The sequence below is a fragment of the Lepidochelys kempii genome, chromosome 1 (assembly GCF_965140265.1).
Source record: "Lepidochelys kempii isolate rLepKem1 chromosome 1, rLepKem1.hap2, whole genome shotgun sequence".
In the NCBI taxonomy this organism is placed as follows: Eukaryota; Metazoa; Chordata; order Testudines; family Cheloniidae; genus Lepidochelys; species Lepidochelys kempii.
Genome location: NC_133256.1, coordinates 26,967,630 through 26,985,660, shown reverse-complemented (window position 1 = coordinate 26,985,660; position 18,031 = coordinate 26,967,630). Strand labels below are relative to the sequence as shown.

Sequence of the window (18,031 nt, the reverse complement as noted above, 5' to 3'; positions counted from 1 at the left end):
GCAAGTCACTTAACCCCCATGCCTCAGTTTGCCCATCTGTAAAATGAAAATAATATTTGCTTACTTCACAAGTGTGTTGTGAGAATACTTGTGAAGTTCTCTGAAGATGAAAACTCTGGGATAAGGGCTAAAGGTTATTCAACCTGGAGTAAACTGTGAAACAAGTAGTTGGGAATATGCTGTAACTGTTCCTATCAATAAGTAATGGATTTCTCATTAACCATTTCTTTTTACCTCACTGTAATAATGCCTAAAGGCTGCAGTTAATGGATTTACTATTTCTGGGTTCCCTGGTGCCCATTTCTATTCTCTTTAACACCAGAATAACTTTGCTGTGTAAATATTAGACATTATGGGGGGGTGGTTATGTTCAACCTTTATTAAATGAGGATCTTGATTCACAATATTATAATTTTGGGCCTACAAGATGCTGCCATCAATAAATGAGCCCAGACAAAGGAGGTTAAAACACTTGTCAATTGTTTTATAATCTTGCTGTGGGGATTGGTATCACTTTACAGTAAAATTGCCAGAAAGAGGGCCAAAAATACCAGCATTAACTACACTTTACCCTCAAACACATTTCACTGTTCACACGTGGCAAAGGCATCTTGTATTGTGGAGTTGTGCTGGCCAAGATACATGCAGGTTTCCTTTCAGCTCAGAGATGGATGTTACAGTAATATCAGGTGACTAAGAAATATAACGTTAAGTAACAACTGAGCAGAACAGTGAGCCCAACACTTTAGATGGGCAGGCCTACATTTTCAGAAGTGACTAGTGATTTGGAGCAGCCAACTGGAGAGACCAAAAAAGGCTCAGATTTTGACAGGGCAGGTGCTCAGCGTTTTGTGAAAACCAAGTCCCTCTAAGGTGTCTCAAGTTGGACACCCAAAACCTATTTGCTTTTGAAAATTCAGGCCACAGGACAAATGTCAAGGAAAGACAATAAAATATAGCAGCAGTAATATATACAGGAAATTCACTAATGTCTGCATTGTAGGTATCTCTTCTTGATTCTCCCTCTTTTCCACTTCTTACCACCTCCTTTTCTCTCTTCTTTTATCCATTTTATTGCTTCTCCTTCATTTCTATTTAATTTTCTTATTTGAATCTTTCCTTCCCCTGAAAAGCAGCATCTCCCTCTCCTTCTTTGCCTCTCTCCTATTTGCCCCGTTCTGTTATCTACCCTGCTTGTTCTCCCTAGGTTGCCTCTGTCCCCTTATTCTTCCTCTTCTGCTCTTTCCTACTTTGGCCTCCCTTGTCTCTCTGTTCCTTCTTGCTTCTCCCCTATATTGCATGGTCTCCGGATGGTCCTCCTCTCTCTCCTTCCCCTCGTCCCATTCTTTCCCATGAATTTTCCCTGTCTCTCTACCCCCAGGATATTTGCCTGTTCCCTCACACCTCTGGTTTCCATTCTTTTGCCCCCTCCCTCTTTTTCCTGGGGATCCCCTTATTCCTCCATTAAATTTCTCAGGCTCCTTGCCTATGCCCCTTATTTTTCAACCTTGCCCCATTACCCTAGTCTGTCTCCAGTTCCTCTCTTCTCTACCCTAGGATCTCACCAGCTTCTCTTTCCCCCAACTTGAGCATTCCTCCAGTCGCTCTCAGGTGAAAGGGAGTGTACAGCTGGTGCTGTCATTGCTGTATGTATGTGTGAAGGGGGATGTGTTGGTGAGCATGAGAGCTGAAGCCAGATCACATAGTATTGGGATAACTATCAGCTGTGGGTGTGATTTTTTACTGAACTAGCTATACCACTATAACCTATAGTGTGGACACAGTTATACCAGTATAAAGGTGTCTTATATCACTATTGCTTATTCTCCAGCCCCTTCCCATATGGGAAAAAGCTCTACTGGGATAAGCACTTTATATGTCTATAACTGCATCCACACTAGGGAAAATGTGCCACTTTAACTATACTGCTACAATTTTTCTATGTAGACAAGACCTTAGTACAAGATCATTTGCCCAATATGTTAATTTGAGGTAAAAAACCATCAATAAACCTGAGTGACTGATCTTTACTTGCCAATGCCTGCAAATAGACAGGTTTGGCAATCAAGCCTTTGCACATTCAACACCTTCTAGCTACAGCGCTCTGTAGTTAGAGCTGATCAGGTGCCAATAAGATGGCTTTATTATTTTATTGTACAAAATATAATACACAGTCTATATCATGGTACTTTGAGTTTGCTGGAACAAAATAATCGTAGGCTTGGTAACACATGGAGGTGCCTGCCCTGACCCATGTCCTCCAGAAAGGGAGAAGTTGCTTTTCATTGGAGCTATCCTAGAGGGAAAAAATATATGGAAACAACAGAAATTAGTACAGATTTTACTTGGCAGGGGATATTTTTAAACAGCCTTTGCCTCAGAATTCTAGCACATTTTATATTTGTAAGGAAGCAGGACAAGACAAAGCAAGCACAGGGTGTTGAAATCCACTGTGGAGCAGTGCACACAGCAAAGCATGCAACCTTTGAGGGAAGGAGAATAACCGTGGAGGTTGGGGAGAAATAAGGTGTAGATACCGTGTGTAAGCCAACAATTTATGGGCCCCCCAAAAATGAGTTCTTATGGGATCGATAATAGGTTAATCACAGAATCACATGCCCGGGCAGGAGGAGAGAGCTGCTACAGAAGAGCTGAAGCAAGTCCTGCCTGGAGTGCCCACTCCCCAGCCTGGTGAAGAGGAGCCCCACTTAACCACACAGTATGCAGAGAGTATGAACTCTGCATGGTCCCCCTGGCCCTAGCAGCACTGCCCTGACAGAGCTTATAAACTCTGTATGCCCCTGAGCTTGGCAGCTTTCTCCCCACCACAAAGTCTACAAATTCCTCAGGAAGAGAGCTGCTGGGCATACTGAGCATGCTATGCTGATAGCTGGGAGAGGACAGGCCCATCGGACTGAAGAGGCCCCTTGGGGATTGTAAGGGAAAAGAGAAACCTCCCCAAGCTGCCCACTACCCTCCCAACATACAAAGAAGGAAATGACCGAGATCTCACCCCAACCTCGTATCTCCCCAATGGGAGATGTGCAGAGGATGGGGGTCACAGCATTCCAAGACCTGCAGAAAACTCTGAATCCCACGAAGAGAGGAAAGCAAGTGTGACTCAGGAGCCACATAGAGCTATTAAGAGCCACCCACCAACATGAATAAAAAGTAAGTATTCTACATCTTCAAGCAAAGTCCTTAGCACATGAGGTTAAGGTGACTCAATAAAGCAGCACTAAGCAACTTTCCCATGTAGGGTCTGTAACCCAGTGCCCTGCTATTTGCTGAAGGAAAAGAAGAGGTTGTTGATCTGTTAAAAAATGCCAAGATGCTATGGTGATGGGGGCCATATAGGTACCTAGGTAAACAGAATAAAACCAAGCAAGGTACAATTGCTAACTGTTTAATAGGTTTGTAGTGTATTATAAAACAGTGTCATCCTAATATTGCAAAATGAGGTGTTACAGTTGAAATCTACTGATTACTGTCTCTTACTTCTTATTCCTCCGTGCCTGGAATAGTACTTGGGCTGTGAAAGTAAAGTGTTTCTGTTCTGTGATGTTGGCTTCAAGCCTCCCATGGAGAAATTTCTTTTCAAACTCCATATTCCTTCCAGAGCCACTGTTAAAAATGTATTAGAACAATACCATTAAAATGGATTATTCTAGCTTGGTTTGTTTTACTTTTCACCTAGGCTGCTGTAAAAGAATTAATATAAACCACTTTTAAAACAAATATCTTTGGTCAACGTAATGAACAGAAACAAGATAATTTACTAGAAACAGACGAACACTACACAAAAGATATAGCACACAATTTACTTAACATACTTTAATTTTCTAACATTTTAGATCAACAGTTATTGAATTTAAGGTTTTCATTAACTCCTTCCCCAAACAACACCAAGAGAAGCTCTACAAACTCATCCTCCAAGAACCCACACGAGGGACCTTCTACCAGCCATGGCACTCTTACTAAGGAATATAGGGACTCATAGAAACCATCCTCAAACCACTCACCATACCAAGGCCCAGCTTCCTCCAGGACATAACCAACTTCCGCCACAAATGCTGCAATGTTAATAACCTACCTCAGTACACCATCCTTGCCACCATGGATCTCACTTCCCTATATGTCAACATCCCTCACAATGACAGCATAGCTGTTTGCCTCACATATTTACAAGACAATAGACAACTCTGGGCTATCCACCCCAAACACATCACTAAACTAATCCATTTCATCCTCATCCATAACAATTTTTACATTCAACAACAAACACGTTGTCCATAACATGGGAACAGCCAGAGGTACGAGGATGGCTCCCCAATATGCCAACCTCTTCTTGGGCCACCTTGAAGAAGAATTTCTGGGCAAATGCACCACAAACCAAAAATATACTTGAGATACACTGATGATATTTTCATCCTTTGAAGAGATGACTTAAACTCCCTCATAGATTTCCATCACAACTTCAACAGTCATCACCAGTCCATTAAACTCTCTCTAGAACACTCCCATACCAGCATCAACTTCCTAGACACCATGATCAGCTTCAACAATGGAACCCTACAGATAACTATATACAAGAAACTCACAGATCACCACACCTACCTTCATAGATCCAGTAACCACCCCAAACACACCAAGAAATCTGTTATCTACAGCCAGACACTCAGATACCACAGAATATGCTCTGAGGAGAAAGTCCAGGATATACTCCTTAAAATACTCAAAACTACCTTCACCAACCAAGGACACTCCACCAGAGAAGTAGATTACATCAGGGAATGAGTCCCCCAAATGCCCGAAGAGAATCTGCTTCAATACAAAAATAAAATCCCTTCTGACCACATACTACTAGTTGCCACCTACCACCCCACACTGGAATCCACACGCAGTATAATAAGGCTAAGATTTTGTCATGGGTATTTTTAGTAAAAGTCACAGACAGGACGCAGGCAATAAACAATAAATCATGGAAGCCCGAACCCCGCAACCTGGTGCCAACAGCCTGAGCCCTGCTGTGCAGGGCTGAAGTTATGGAGGTCATGCAAAATCACGGAATCTGTGAACTCCATGACCAACTCACAGTCTTAGTGTATCATCAAACAACTATCAACCCATACTTGATGGGGATCCTATCGTGAAAGACACACCAATTCAAAGGGGCAGCAGACCCTGCCAGAACAACAGATGCAAAACCTGCAGACATAACTCCACTACTATAATGATGAACACCCCCTACAAAACACTTTTCAAGATCCATGGTCCTACACATGCCTATCACAACATGTGGTGTCAGAGGTGCTGGAAAAAATTGTATAGTGGGGGTGCTGAGAGCCACTGAACCAAACAGTAAATGATGGAAACCACTTCAAGCCAAGGGGTGCAGCAGCACCCTCAGTTCCAGCACCTATGTGTGGCATCCCTCATCCAGTGCACTAAATGCCAAAATAGCAACTCTGTGTGTGAAACCAGACAATCATTATGCTCTGGAATAAATTTACACAGGAAAACATTAAAAGACAACAACAAACCTTTTGTTAAAACACAAAAACGCCCTGTGGGTGAACTCTATATCTGACCTATCAGCCCTCATCCTCAAAAGAAACCTGCACAACACTTTCAAAAGACGAGGCTGGGAGCTTAAATTCATTACTCAATTGGACACCAAAAATCATGAATTGAACAGAGATGCTGGATTTATGGCTTATTACAACAATCTGTAGCCCACTAACCCCCTCTTTTTGTCCTATGACTGCAGAGATTGTTAACGGGCCACTCTAGCTTGAATGGTCCCTTATACTATGTGCTAACTACCTATGCTAAACACTCTATTCCACCTGGCATTTTGCTGTGACTCTGGGAGTTCCTTTTCCAGTCCTGAAGAAGAGTTCTGTGTGGCTTGATAGCTTGTCTCTCAGGACAAGCCTACACTTAAAACACTGCATCAGCGCATCTTTGCCGATGCAGTTGCGCCACTGTAGCACTTTAATGAAGACGCTCTACGCCGACAGGACAGAGCTCTTCTGTCAGCATGGTTAATCCACCTCCCTGAGAGGCGGTAGTTATGTCCGCAGAAGAAGCTCTCCCACCGACATAGTGCTGTCTGCATGGAGGATAAAAATCAGTATAACTACGTCACTCAGGAGAGTGGATTTTTCATACCCCATAGCGATACAGCTATACCGATATAGGTATGTAGCGCAGACCAGACCTCACCAACAGAAGTTGGTTCAATATAAGATATTACCTCACCCACCTTGTCTCCCTACCAATGGTAACTTTCAATTCCAAGTGTGCTGGTGATTTATGTTACAATAGAAACAGTGCCTTTCTATATCTCCTCCCATCTAAGGATAAAGTCTTTTTATCAAAGATGATTGCCCACCCAGCCCCCTGAAAAATCAAGAGCTTCTACAGGAAATAGCAGGATGAGTGGGTGCAGACAGGAACAAGGTTTTTAAACAGACATTAACTCAGGTGCAAGCATATTTTAAAATAACAGAAAATTCAACTCTCTGTAAGCTTGGATTTTTGAAAAAGGAATAACTCATGTGGAAAGAGTTTTATTAATAGGAATTCAGACTGATTTTACCCTAGTACTGTGACGATATTAACGAGCATGTTGTAATGATTAAAGAAAAAGCCTTTTGTGATACTATGTATGAGGAGCAGGACACTATTACAATTAACTGTATAAGCCTATTAAAAACTAAGGATCCAGTCCCTTGTTATACAGTGCATTCTCAACCCACAGTGCAGTCAGTGGAAGTTGAGAACTCTCAGTACTTTCCTGGATCAGACCCTCTAATGGTCTTGTGCGGATTTAAATGCATTTTACTAGCCCCTGCCTGTTACATAATTAGACAGATATCTCATTAATATGTTCATTCAAACAACCATTTACATAAGGGAAGCGAATGTGTGGATTCTATTACAGAATGGGTGGATGGACCTGGTAGATATGCTGTAAAAGCAGACTTCCTGGATGAACTAAGTAGGTATGGTAGATTCATCAAATAATTTTAAAACTAATGTTCACCCCAAAAATAACACATTGGTTTTAATATTTGTGCAAATATTTGATTAAAATGTACTGAAGGTACAATCTTGCACCCGCAGGGAGATGTACTGAATGACCTACGTGGCCTTTTCCATCTCTAACATCAATGATTTTATGCTACCTAACATTTCACAGCTAGACAGCAATATTGCTAGATAACAGTGTGGTGCTCTCAGTCAGCTGGAAAACATTCAAAATCTCACTAACGTTTAAAAGGCAGGTAAAGGAGGCGTTGAAAGGGATTAAGTAAAAATGTGGAAGAACAATAAAGAGGTTTATATTTATTATGTGGTGACTCAAAGTCCTGTAGGTGCAGATTCGTTCACCTTACTAGAAACTGCTCTTGCATTCACTGGGAGTTTGGCCAAATCTGCGATTGCCCATTGAGCAGGAAAAAACAGCCTGAGAGAACAGATTGCAAAAAGGAACTGTTTAAGCTTCATTTATCAATAATCCTTCACATCAGCTACCAGTCAGAGCTGCTGGGTTTAGCTGTAGGAATACATAGTCATGAAACAACTCTAATATAAAGGTTAAACAATAATTAAATAAGCAAACAAAAAATATGCTGAGATGCCTTTCAGTCTAGTCAATGGAGATTTCAAAAGCAATTTAATAATGAAAAGCCAGTTAGTGACATCAGCTAAAAAATGTTCCAAGAATGTTTCAGTGGGATCTGCCAAACACCCTCCTTCCTTATTCCTAATCTGGTATATTACTATGGATCTTTTTAAACTGCAATGTGATCCTCTCATGCCTTGAGGGCAAAATCTTGCCCTTCTAGCCCACCCGAAACTCACACTGACTTCAATGGAATATTGAGTATGTATGCAAGGAATGCAAGATTGGATCTTGAGTCTGCAAGTTAGTGGTCTCACTCTCTTTGTCCAAAGACCATTGCAATGTTGCATAATAAGGACTTGGTAGGAGTCAGGAACTCTTGCCCCAAAGCCTCCATTCAGGGTGGAGGATGTATGTTTGTTCTTCACAGAAAAGGAATTTAAGGTATATTGGGAACACACAAGATTAATGTTTAGCAACCAAACTGTATGGTAGGAGAGTTGAAAACATAGCCTCCCATGTTTTCACTGGAAAAAAGGTTGTGTTTTTACACTGCGATAGCCATCTGAGTGTAAAATCCTAGTGGAGACAAAGCACTGTAGTTTTAACTCAATATAGCTAGTTCTCAAGGGGGTGTATTGACCCTGAGTAGCTATATTGGTATAGCTATAGGTAAAACTACCTATGTCATGTCTCCATTAGGATTTTACATTGAGATAGCTTTCGCAATGTAAAAAAACACACCTTTTTTGCAGTGATGATAAAACCTGAGTTACAGTGAATCTAGAGGGGTGTAATTTACATATTCAAGGGGTGGGAAGATGGAGGATACTTCTTAGACTTACCTCTGAATTTAGCTTTTGGTCACATACAAGCTTGGCACAATAATTTTGATGGATAATATCAATATTTGTTTTTAAGCATGTTTTTATTTTTATTGATTTGAATTTTCACAGCTGCAGGAAATCCTGGGCCAGATCACATAATAATTATTTAATGACAGTAAACATTGAGATTCAAAAAGCTAAAGCTTTATAGAAGGGCTGTCAATTAATTGCAGTTAACTCAAGTAATTAACACAAAACAAATTAACTAGATTAAAAAAATAGTTGTGATTAATTGCAGTTTTAATAGCACTGTTAAATTAGTATTCTATTATTGTTTATTATAAATATTTTGGATGCTTTTCTACATTTTCAAATATATTGATTTCAATTACAACACAGAATACAAAGTGTACAGTGCTCACTTTATATTATTATATCGATTACAAATATTTGCTCTGTAAAAAGATAAACAAAAGAAATAGAATTTTTTCAATTCACCTCATACAAGTATTATAGTGCAATCTCTTTATCGTGAAAGAGCAACTTACAAATGTAGACTTTTCTGTTACAAAGCTGTGCTCAAAAACAAAACAATGTAAAACTTGAGAGCCTACAAGTCCACTCAGTCCTACTATTTGTTCAACCAATTGCTAAGACAAACAAGTTTGTTTACATTTATGGGAGATAATGCTGCCCACTTCTTATTTATAGTATCACCTGAACGTGAGAACAGTGATGCTTGTTAAAAAAAAATAATGCAGTCATAAATATAAAGGGAAGGGTAACCACCTTTCTGTATACAGTGCTATAAAATCCCTCCTGGCCAGAGGCAAAACCCATTCACCTGTAAAGGGTTAAGAAGCTAAGGTAACCTAGTTGGCACCTGACCCAAAATGACCAATGAGAGGACAAAATTCTTTCAAATCTGGAGCGGGGGGAACAAAGGGTCTTCTATCTGTGTGATGCTTTTACCGGGAACAGATCAGGAATGCAGACTTACAACTCCTGTTAATGACAGGTTTCAGAGTAACAGCCGTGTTAGTCTGTATTCGCAAAAAGAAAAGGAGTACTTGTGGCACCTTAGAGACTAAACAATTTATCTGAGCATAAGCTTTCATGAGCTACAGCTCACTTCATCGGGTGACTCCGATGCTTCGTGATTTTACCCACATTCTGCCATATATTTCATGTTATGGAAGCCTCAGATGACGGCCCAACATATGTTGCTCAATTTAAGAACACTTTCACCGCAGATTTGACAAAATACAAAGAAGGTACCAATGTGAGATTTCTAAAGATAGCTACAGCATGCAACCCCATGTTTAAGAAGCTGAAATGCCTTCCAAAATCTGAGAGGGATGAGGTGTGGAACATGTTGTCGGAAGTCTTAAAAGAGCAATACTCCGAAACTACAGTATCCAAACCACCAACAAAGAAAATCAACTGTCTGTTGGTGGCATCTGAGTCAGATGCCGAAAATGAAGGTGCGTCGGTTCGCACTGCTTTGGATCGTACCAAGTAGAACACACCTGTTCTCACTTTCAGGTGACATTGTAAATAAGAACCAGACAGCATCTTTAGAAATCTCCCCCAAGGTTATTTTTTTAATGAGCACCATCAGCATGGAAGCATGTCCTCTGGAATGGTGGTCGAAGCACGAAGGGGCATGCGAATGTTTAGGCATATCTGGCACGTAAATACCTCGCAACACCGGCTACTACAATGCCATGCAAATGACTGTTCTCACTTTCAGGTGGCATTATAAATAAGAAGCAGGCAGCATTAATCATCTACAAATATAAACAAACTCATTTGTCTTAGCTATGGGATGAATAAGTAGCAGACTGAGTGGATTTGTAGGCTCTAAAGTTTTACATTGTTTTGGTTTTGAATGCAGTTATGTAATAAATAAATAAATAAATAATTCCACATTTGTAAGTTACACTTCCACAATAAAGAGATTGCACTATAGTACTTGTAAGAGGTGAACTGAAAAATACTATCTTTTATCTTTTTTACAGTGCAAATGTCTGTAATAGAAATAATAAAATAAGCACTGTACACTTTGTATTCTGTGTTGTAATTGAAAACAATATTATTTGAAAAGAAAGAAAAACATCCAAATATAATTAAATTGGTATTCTATTATTGTTTAACAGTGCAATTAAAACTGTAATTAATTGTAACTATTTTTTCATCTTGTGATTAATTGCAATTTTTAAAAATTGTTTGACAGCCCTATTTTATAGGTATTAAAAAACAAATTGTCAACATCATATATCAAAATATTCAAAGTAAATATTCTTAAATCAAACTCTTATCTATTATCATTATCTTACTTTGCCTATAGGTAAATTTTGCTTATTATTAATGGAATTATTTTTATCAGTTTCTGTATGTACAGTGGAATCAACATTTATGGATAAAAATCTAATCTTTTAAAACCAAGTCCTATATCAAAAGGAAAAGTACAGTATAACAGTAGCATAAGTGAAACCTATCCAGAAAATGATTGTTACGGAAGCACCCTCTTTATGTGATATACAATCACTAGCAGCGCTAAAACAGGATGCTACAGAAGAAACAGTAGCCTTGTTTGTGCAGGACAATTTTAGTCTCAAATGATGGGATTTGGGAAACTCTATTAATAGACTCAGGGAGACACAAATCAAGGCTGGAGAGATCTTAAACAATAAAATAGCCACAAGGATATGTTTTTGAACATGTGACTTAAAAATAGACGGATCATATGTTCTTAAAATGATTTTAACTAGGTATAGACCGAAGCATATTAATTGAAGAAAATGATACTCAAGGTATGTTTTGAGACCTGCCATAGGATTTATTTAAACACACTCTGGGTCTTATCCAGAAAGCACCATTGGGGCCATGCAAGCCCTAAAAAGTTGCTGCAGATCCTGGTTCTGTAGCAGTCTGATTTGCTCAATGGAAAGACTGAAATGTCATGGAAACCGATACACTGAAAATAACATTCATATCCCACGTGGCAAGTTGCAGAGCTGACTGGGAAGCAGAGATCTCTTTGCCTCTTGTAGTCTAGGTGTCATATTTTAAAACACTCTTCTGCCCCTTGTGATTACACTTCAAATGGGAATTCAAGAGTAGCATAAACCTCTTGCATGACCACAAGCAAATCAGACAAGTTCCTAAATCCATAGTCTGAGTAGCTGCAATTTAATTTCATAAAATATGGAGTTAGAAATATGCTGAACTCAGTGTTTAAGAAACAAAGGGAAAGAGCTATTTTCTCTCTGCAATGGTGTCAAGAAGGTAACATAGGTATATTTGCCACGAGAAAATTTGAGAAATATCAGGTTACTGAATCACATGGTCTTTTCCGGGTTCTATGTTGCATAATGTCAAGCTGATGAATTGCATGGACTTCTATGTACTCTGTATGTTCCCCAAGTTTTAGAATGATGGAACAAATAACGGGCCATAAGGATTTCTCCAAGTTCTGTACATTCCCATAAGGATGATAATCAACATCATGGCTTTGCTTTAATGAACTGACCTGGTTTTCAGCATACTCTCTCATCAGCATTTTAGATTCCATTTCCCAAACAAACACTTCTTATTTTCTGACTATAGAGATTACCTGCAGCTGGATGTTTAATTTGGCATCCATCTCTCCGAAAATAAAGCTCTTCTTCAAGTACTTCCTTAACTCTCTTAGGTGGCTCAACATATACAAATTTCTTCCCTGTTTGCAAAACATATAGCAAAAAATTGGTTACTTTAAAGCCCCAAACTGTTAATGTACATCTTGTTTTATCCTATTCTATTAGTGTTTTTAATACACCTTCCCACTTCTCATCATTTAGAGATATCCAGAGGTATGCAGTCAGGTCCAGATATTCCAAGCTTGGGTGGCACCATGGCTCCCAATATTATGGCCAAAGGGGAACTGTTTGCAAACCTTTGCAGGGTTCAGAAAGTGCAAGACTGTGCTTGGATTCACTGAACATGGCACTGCAACTTTTGAGACTATGGTACAGTACATCTAAACTACAAACAGCAGCCTGTGGCAGTGAGTCTTGGAGTCCGAGGTCTACAGACTCGGGCTCATGCTACAGCGCTAAAAACAGCTATGTAGACATTGCAGCTTGTGCTAGAGCCCCTACCCCTATCCGCTCCCCAGGGCCTCTGTGAGCTGCAGTTATCTTTAGCACTGTATTGTGAGCTCAACGAGCCAGAGTCTGTAGACCTGGGCTCTGAGACTTGCTGTCATGGGCCACCATTTGCAGCGTACATGCACCATGACCCCGTGATGTTGTTCCAGCACATAGAGAACCCAGGGGAATGGCAGTGCAGGGTAAACGGGCAGGTCACACCCCTGCCCAAGGAAAAGACAGAGTCCTCGGCAGGGTGGGGATGTCTGAGACTCCCTGGTGAAGGCTACTGCTCACTACAGGGTGCGGATGGGGTAGGAAAAGACCCCCAGGAGGAAGAGTGAAGGGGCAGGAGAGACTACACAGGAATAGTGAGGTGCCCCTACAGGGAGATATGGGAAGACACCCTCAAGGAAAGGCACTGCAGGGAACGATGAGCTGGGAAGGGGGGAGACCACTAGAGCAGTAGTCTCCAAAGTGGGGTGCACACACCCCAGGGGGTGAGCCAGAGGATCCCAGGGGGCGCACAGCAGGAGGAGCGCTGCCGGACGGCACTTCGCCATTTTTTTTCTTCAGTAGCAGCTCTGCACGACTGCAGCAGGCCTTCCTCTCTGGCAGCACGCCCGCGACAGGTCTTCCCCTCTCCCATCTTCAGCAGCACACCTGCGGCAAGTGTTCCCCTCTGTGGTAAGTCTTCCCCTCTCCTTTCTTCAGCAGCACCGTGGGGGTGCACGATCCAAAAACTTTGGAGACCACTGCACTAGGGCAGTGGTCTTCAATCTTTTTTCATGTGCAGACCTCTAAAACATTTCAAATGGAGGTGTGGACCCCTTTGAAAATCTATTGTCTGTATATATAGCTGAACAGATTCAGTCAGTTTTCAGTCAAAGTCTTTCATGGAACCCTTAAACAGTCTGTGGACCATCAGGGGTTCATGGACCAAACGTTGAGAACGACTATACTAGGGAAAGGAAAATGATGGGTTGTTTGGGACCCCATGGGGAGGCAATCTCACCCACATTGAAGGGCTGGAAAAGATGGGGTGAGACACCCCGCCCCTCCGAAGAGGGCTGGAGTGACACCACCAGGGCCAAGGCTGTGCCCACAGAGCAGGCAGTCCCACTTGAAGGGGGATGGATAGTGAGATGGGATTCCAGGGCAGGACAGTGCCCTTTGCAGGGGGAATGAATGGGACATGTGACCACAGGGGTGGGGCAGGGCACCAGCCCTGCTGGGGGATGGATGGGGAGATGAGACCCGACGGCAGGGCAGTGGATGGGAGCTGGGACCCGAGGACAGGGCAGTGCCCCTGCAGGGGGATGGACGGGAGCCAAGACACACCAGGGCAGGGCAGTGCCCCTGCAGGGGGTGGACGGGAGCCAAGACACACCAGGGCAGGGCAGTGCCCCTGCAGGGGGATGGACGGGAGCCAAGACACACCAGGGCAGGGCAGTGGCCCTGCAGGGGGCGGACGGGAGCCAAGACACACCAGGGCTGGGCAGTGCCCCTGCAGGGGGCGGACGGGAGCCAAGACACACCAGGGCTGGGCAGTGCCCCTGCAGGGGGCGGACGGGAGCCAAGACACACCAGGGCTGGGCAGTGCCCCTGCAGGGGGCGGACGGGAGCCAAGACACACCAGGGCAGGGCAGTGCCCCTGCAGGGGGCGGACGGGAGCCAAGACACACCAGGGCAGGGCAGTGCCCCTGCAGGGGGATGGACGGGAGCCAAGACACACCAGGGCAGGGCAGTGGCCCTGCAGGGGGCGGACGGGAGCCAAGACACACCAGGGCTGGGCAGTGCCCCTGCAGGGGGCGGACGGGAGCCAAGACACACCAGGGCAGGGCAGTGCCCCTGCAGGGGGCGGACGGGAGCCAAGACACACCAGGGCAGGGCAGTGCCCCTGCAGGGGGGTGGACGGGAGCCAAGACACACCAGGGCAGGGAAGTGCCCCTGCAGGGGGATGGACGGGAGCCAAGACACACCAGGGCTGGGCAGTGCCCCTGCAGGGGGGTGGACGGGAGCCAAGACACACCAGGGCAGGGCAGTGCCCCTGCAGGGGGGTGGACGGGAGCCAAGACACACCAGGGCTGGGCAGTGCCCCTGCAGGGGGATGGACGGGAGCCAAGACACACCAGGGCTGGGCAGTGCCCCTGCAGGGGGATGGACGGGAGCCAAGACACACCAGGGCAGGGCAGTACCCCTGCAGGGGGGTGGACGGGAGCCGGCCGGGACGCCCCAGGGCAGGGTTGGCGGGGCCACGGGACCCCAAGGCTGGGGGCGGCCCCACCACTCACAGGGCTGGCCGCAGTGGCCGCTCCCCGCCGGCTCCGCACAGACGCTGTTTCCCGCATCCCCGGCCGCCGGCTCCTGCTGGGGCTCCGCGGCCGCCTCCCTCATGCCACCGCCGCCGCCTCTGCCCCGGCTCTGCCGGCCGCGCCCCGCCCGTTGCCATAGGAGCTCGGGGCGGGGGAGGGAGGAGCGGCAGCCCGGGGGACAGCAGCGCGGCCGGGGCTGGGGGCGAGAGCTCGGCCGCCGCGGGGCTCTGGGCAGAGGCGCGGGGAGAGGGGCCGAGCAGCCCGGGGCTGGGCCGCAGGGCACCGCCCGGGGGAGCGGAAGGCGGGGGGCGAAGGCTCAGGGCGTTCCTGGCCCTGCGCGGCGCCGCTCTCCCCTCGCTGGCTGTTAGGGCGGCTCCATAAGCCGCCCGGCTCCGGCGGCAGCTCGCACGTTTCGTCCCAGGGTCACTCAAAGCGGGGCTGCCGCAAGCGTCGCCTGCCCGCCCCAGGCCCTGCCTGAGGTAGGGGAGCAGCGCCCAGGCGGGGAAGGGAGGCCAAGAGCGTGGCTCAGGGTCAGCCAGGGGTAAACCGAGTGAGTCCTGACGGCTGCTCCCCTGCTTCGCCCGCCCCCTGGCCGCCTGAAATAGCGTCTGAGGCAGCAGAAGCTATGGGAAACTCCAGCTCCATCCTCTTCCTTTGGCTGTTTAGACCAGTGGTTCTCAAACTTTTGTACTAGTGACCCCTTTCACATAGCAAGCCTCTGAGTGTGGGCCCCCCCCCGAAATTAAAAACACGCTTTAATATGTCTAATACCATTATAAATGCTGGAAGCAAAGCGGGGTTTGGGGTAGAGGCTGACAGCTGGCAACTCCCCTTGTAATAACTGAGGGTTAGGGGTCAGGACCCCCCTTTGAGAACCCCCATTTGAGACTGCACATGCTTCTGGGCAGGGATTGGGTCTTCCCCTGCCTTTGGAAAGTCCCTAGCACATTTGAGGCTCTATCACAAGCTAAGGAAATAATATTTTGGGTAAAATCAATTAATTAAATAAACACACACCTCCTCCTTTGTTGTCCCACCTTTTGGGTCTTCCACACGTTTTATAGGCCAGGTAAAGGTAGTTGGGTAAACTGCCTTTTTTACCAGATTGCACTTTTTGTCCCATTGCTAGAATTGGTTCTAGCTCAAGGCTAGGAACATCCAGTTTCTGTGGCTTATGGCAAACTATGTAATAATTCTTTGCAACCTTGTAAACCGCCTGTGGCCACTATAATTAAAAGTGGGGGTGGGTTTTTAACTGTTATTGTATCTGAAAGGTTTGTGCAAGTCAGTATATTGGACATGGAGTATGCACATTGCACTAATTAACCTTTCCTTTGCCACATTTCTACATGGTGCCAGTGTTAGGCCTTTTAGAAGCAGAGCTATTTAAAGGAGAGGACCTACAGAAAATACATCACAGTAACAAACAAAAATGCTGCTAGATACGTTGGCTGTTGTAGATTTATAGTGTAGGAAGAATGTCTGATTTTAATAATAATTAAGTTTGCAAACTGTATAAGATTAAACATCTTGAAATGTATTCCCTTCATAAAAATTAAGCACAGAGCTTTGCCTCTTCTTGTTTAGCTGATGTTTTATTTTTTCTAGATTTGAGAAAAAAAAAGTTGGTATTTATTGCAGGACATAGAGAACGCCACTAGATGGAGGTAGGGTTGCAAAGATTGATGATCTGATGCTGGTCTGGTAGAAAATTGTGAGTTTTACCAGTCACAACAATTGGAGCAGCCTTAAGTAGACCCAGACTTTGAATTTTGAAGAAGCTGAAATTAAAGCTTGTTTTATGGATACAGTACGTAGTTGTATGGATGTAGGGTTTGTAATCGGTAAGGATCATATATAGGGAATGGTGATTTTGAAAACCCAGGCTTGTCTATGCTTGTCATTTTTAGTTGTGTTTTAACATGTTACCCTGTGCTAACACATTTGTAAATTCTAGTGTAAACCCTAGCCTAGGCTTTGAGTTAAGCTTGATTAGCAGCATATGTCTGTGTCCTGGAACAAATGTTCATTCAGCATCAAGCATTTACAATCATATTAATAAAAGTGTTAAAACACCACTAAAAATGAAAATATAGACAAGACCCATGTTACTATTATGTTTGCATGTCTGTGTGATACTGGTGTGGTTTGGACTCAAGGGTTTCATTCACTTTCTGCAGACAGGCTACAAACAGAATTTACAAATGATGTGATGATTAAAAACCAGGATTGTACTTTGAAATTTCACTTTTCAATTGCAGTTCTGTACATTATAATAGAAGTGCTGAGTAATACTACTTATGTAATACTTTTCATCTCAAACTACTTTACAAAGGAAGGCAAGTCTCCAAAGTACAGAGAGGTGAAGCGTCTACACAGAAAGCCACTAGCAAAACTGGGAACAAAATTAAGGTCTCCTGACTTCCAGTCAAATGCACTATCCAATGGGGCACCTTCTGGGCTGATGGCATTGCTGAAAATATACCATTATCTTCACCACCACCACTGATTTGAACGCAGCTCCCTGACCAAAGCAGTTGTTTTTCACAACAGAAACATGCTGTACAATTCCTTGAAAAGTCATAAATGTACACAGATAGCAGTGATTTTTGCTTCAAATATAATGTACTTTAACACCTGCTGTTGATAAATCAAAGTGATACACACCCTTCTTTTCACACTCCAGGAAAAATAACTCAGGTTTGAAAAAGTATACTATTGCAGCTAGTTAATAATCCAGATATGTTCATTTTTCAAAGTGAATTGCAACATTGATAAGTTCTATATGTGCATTTTTCCCAACGTAAGTACTGGGGACAGGAGGTGCAACTCTACTTCAGTCATGAAACTTTTGCTTGCTTTCAGAAGGGCTGAATCTATTGTTGAAAGAGAGCAGGTTTACTAAGACTGCCTGACTGGGGGAGAAGATTTGAACACTCTCTCAGGAGAGTGCTTTAACCACTGAGATACAGAATGTTGTGAGGTGGGCTCCCTTAGTCTTTCTTGTTGAAGCTCTTCTGGTGTGTATTTAAATATTTAAAGAATCATTGGTCCAGAGAGAGAAAGACTCTGTAGCCTGGTGGTTAGAAGACCCAGGGTCCAGTCCCTCTCCTCCAATGACCC

At 43.9% G+C, this 18,031-nt stretch overlaps 1 protein-coding gene across 2 annotated transcripts; it reads right to left on the bottom strand.

Moving 5' to 3' along the window:
• Window positions 1–429: 429 nt before the first annotated feature.
• C1H11orf97 (chromosome 1 C11orf97 homolog) lies at window positions 430–15,038 on the bottom strand. Of its 2 annotated transcripts, none has more exons than XM_073319083.1 (4): window positions 13,086–13,417; window positions 12,080–12,184; window positions 3,499–3,624; window positions 430–2,296 (listed from the first exon to the last, which is right to left on the bottom strand). In XM_073319083.1, exons 1-4 carry the CDS (start codon window positions 13,240–13,242, stop codon window positions 2,292–2,294), a joined length of 393 nt encoding a protein of 130 aa, XP_073175184.1. In that variant the 5' UTR covers window positions 13,243–13,417; the 3' UTR covers window positions 430–2,291. The 2 variants fall into 2 exon arrangements, with proteins under 2 accessions (XP_073175184.1, XP_073175271.1); XM_073319170.1 differs by lacking the exon at window positions 13,086–13,417 and adding an exon at window positions 14,888–15,038 and having other exon boundaries at window positions 431–2,296.
• Between the last annotated feature and the right edge of the window lie 2,993 nt (window positions 15,039–18,031).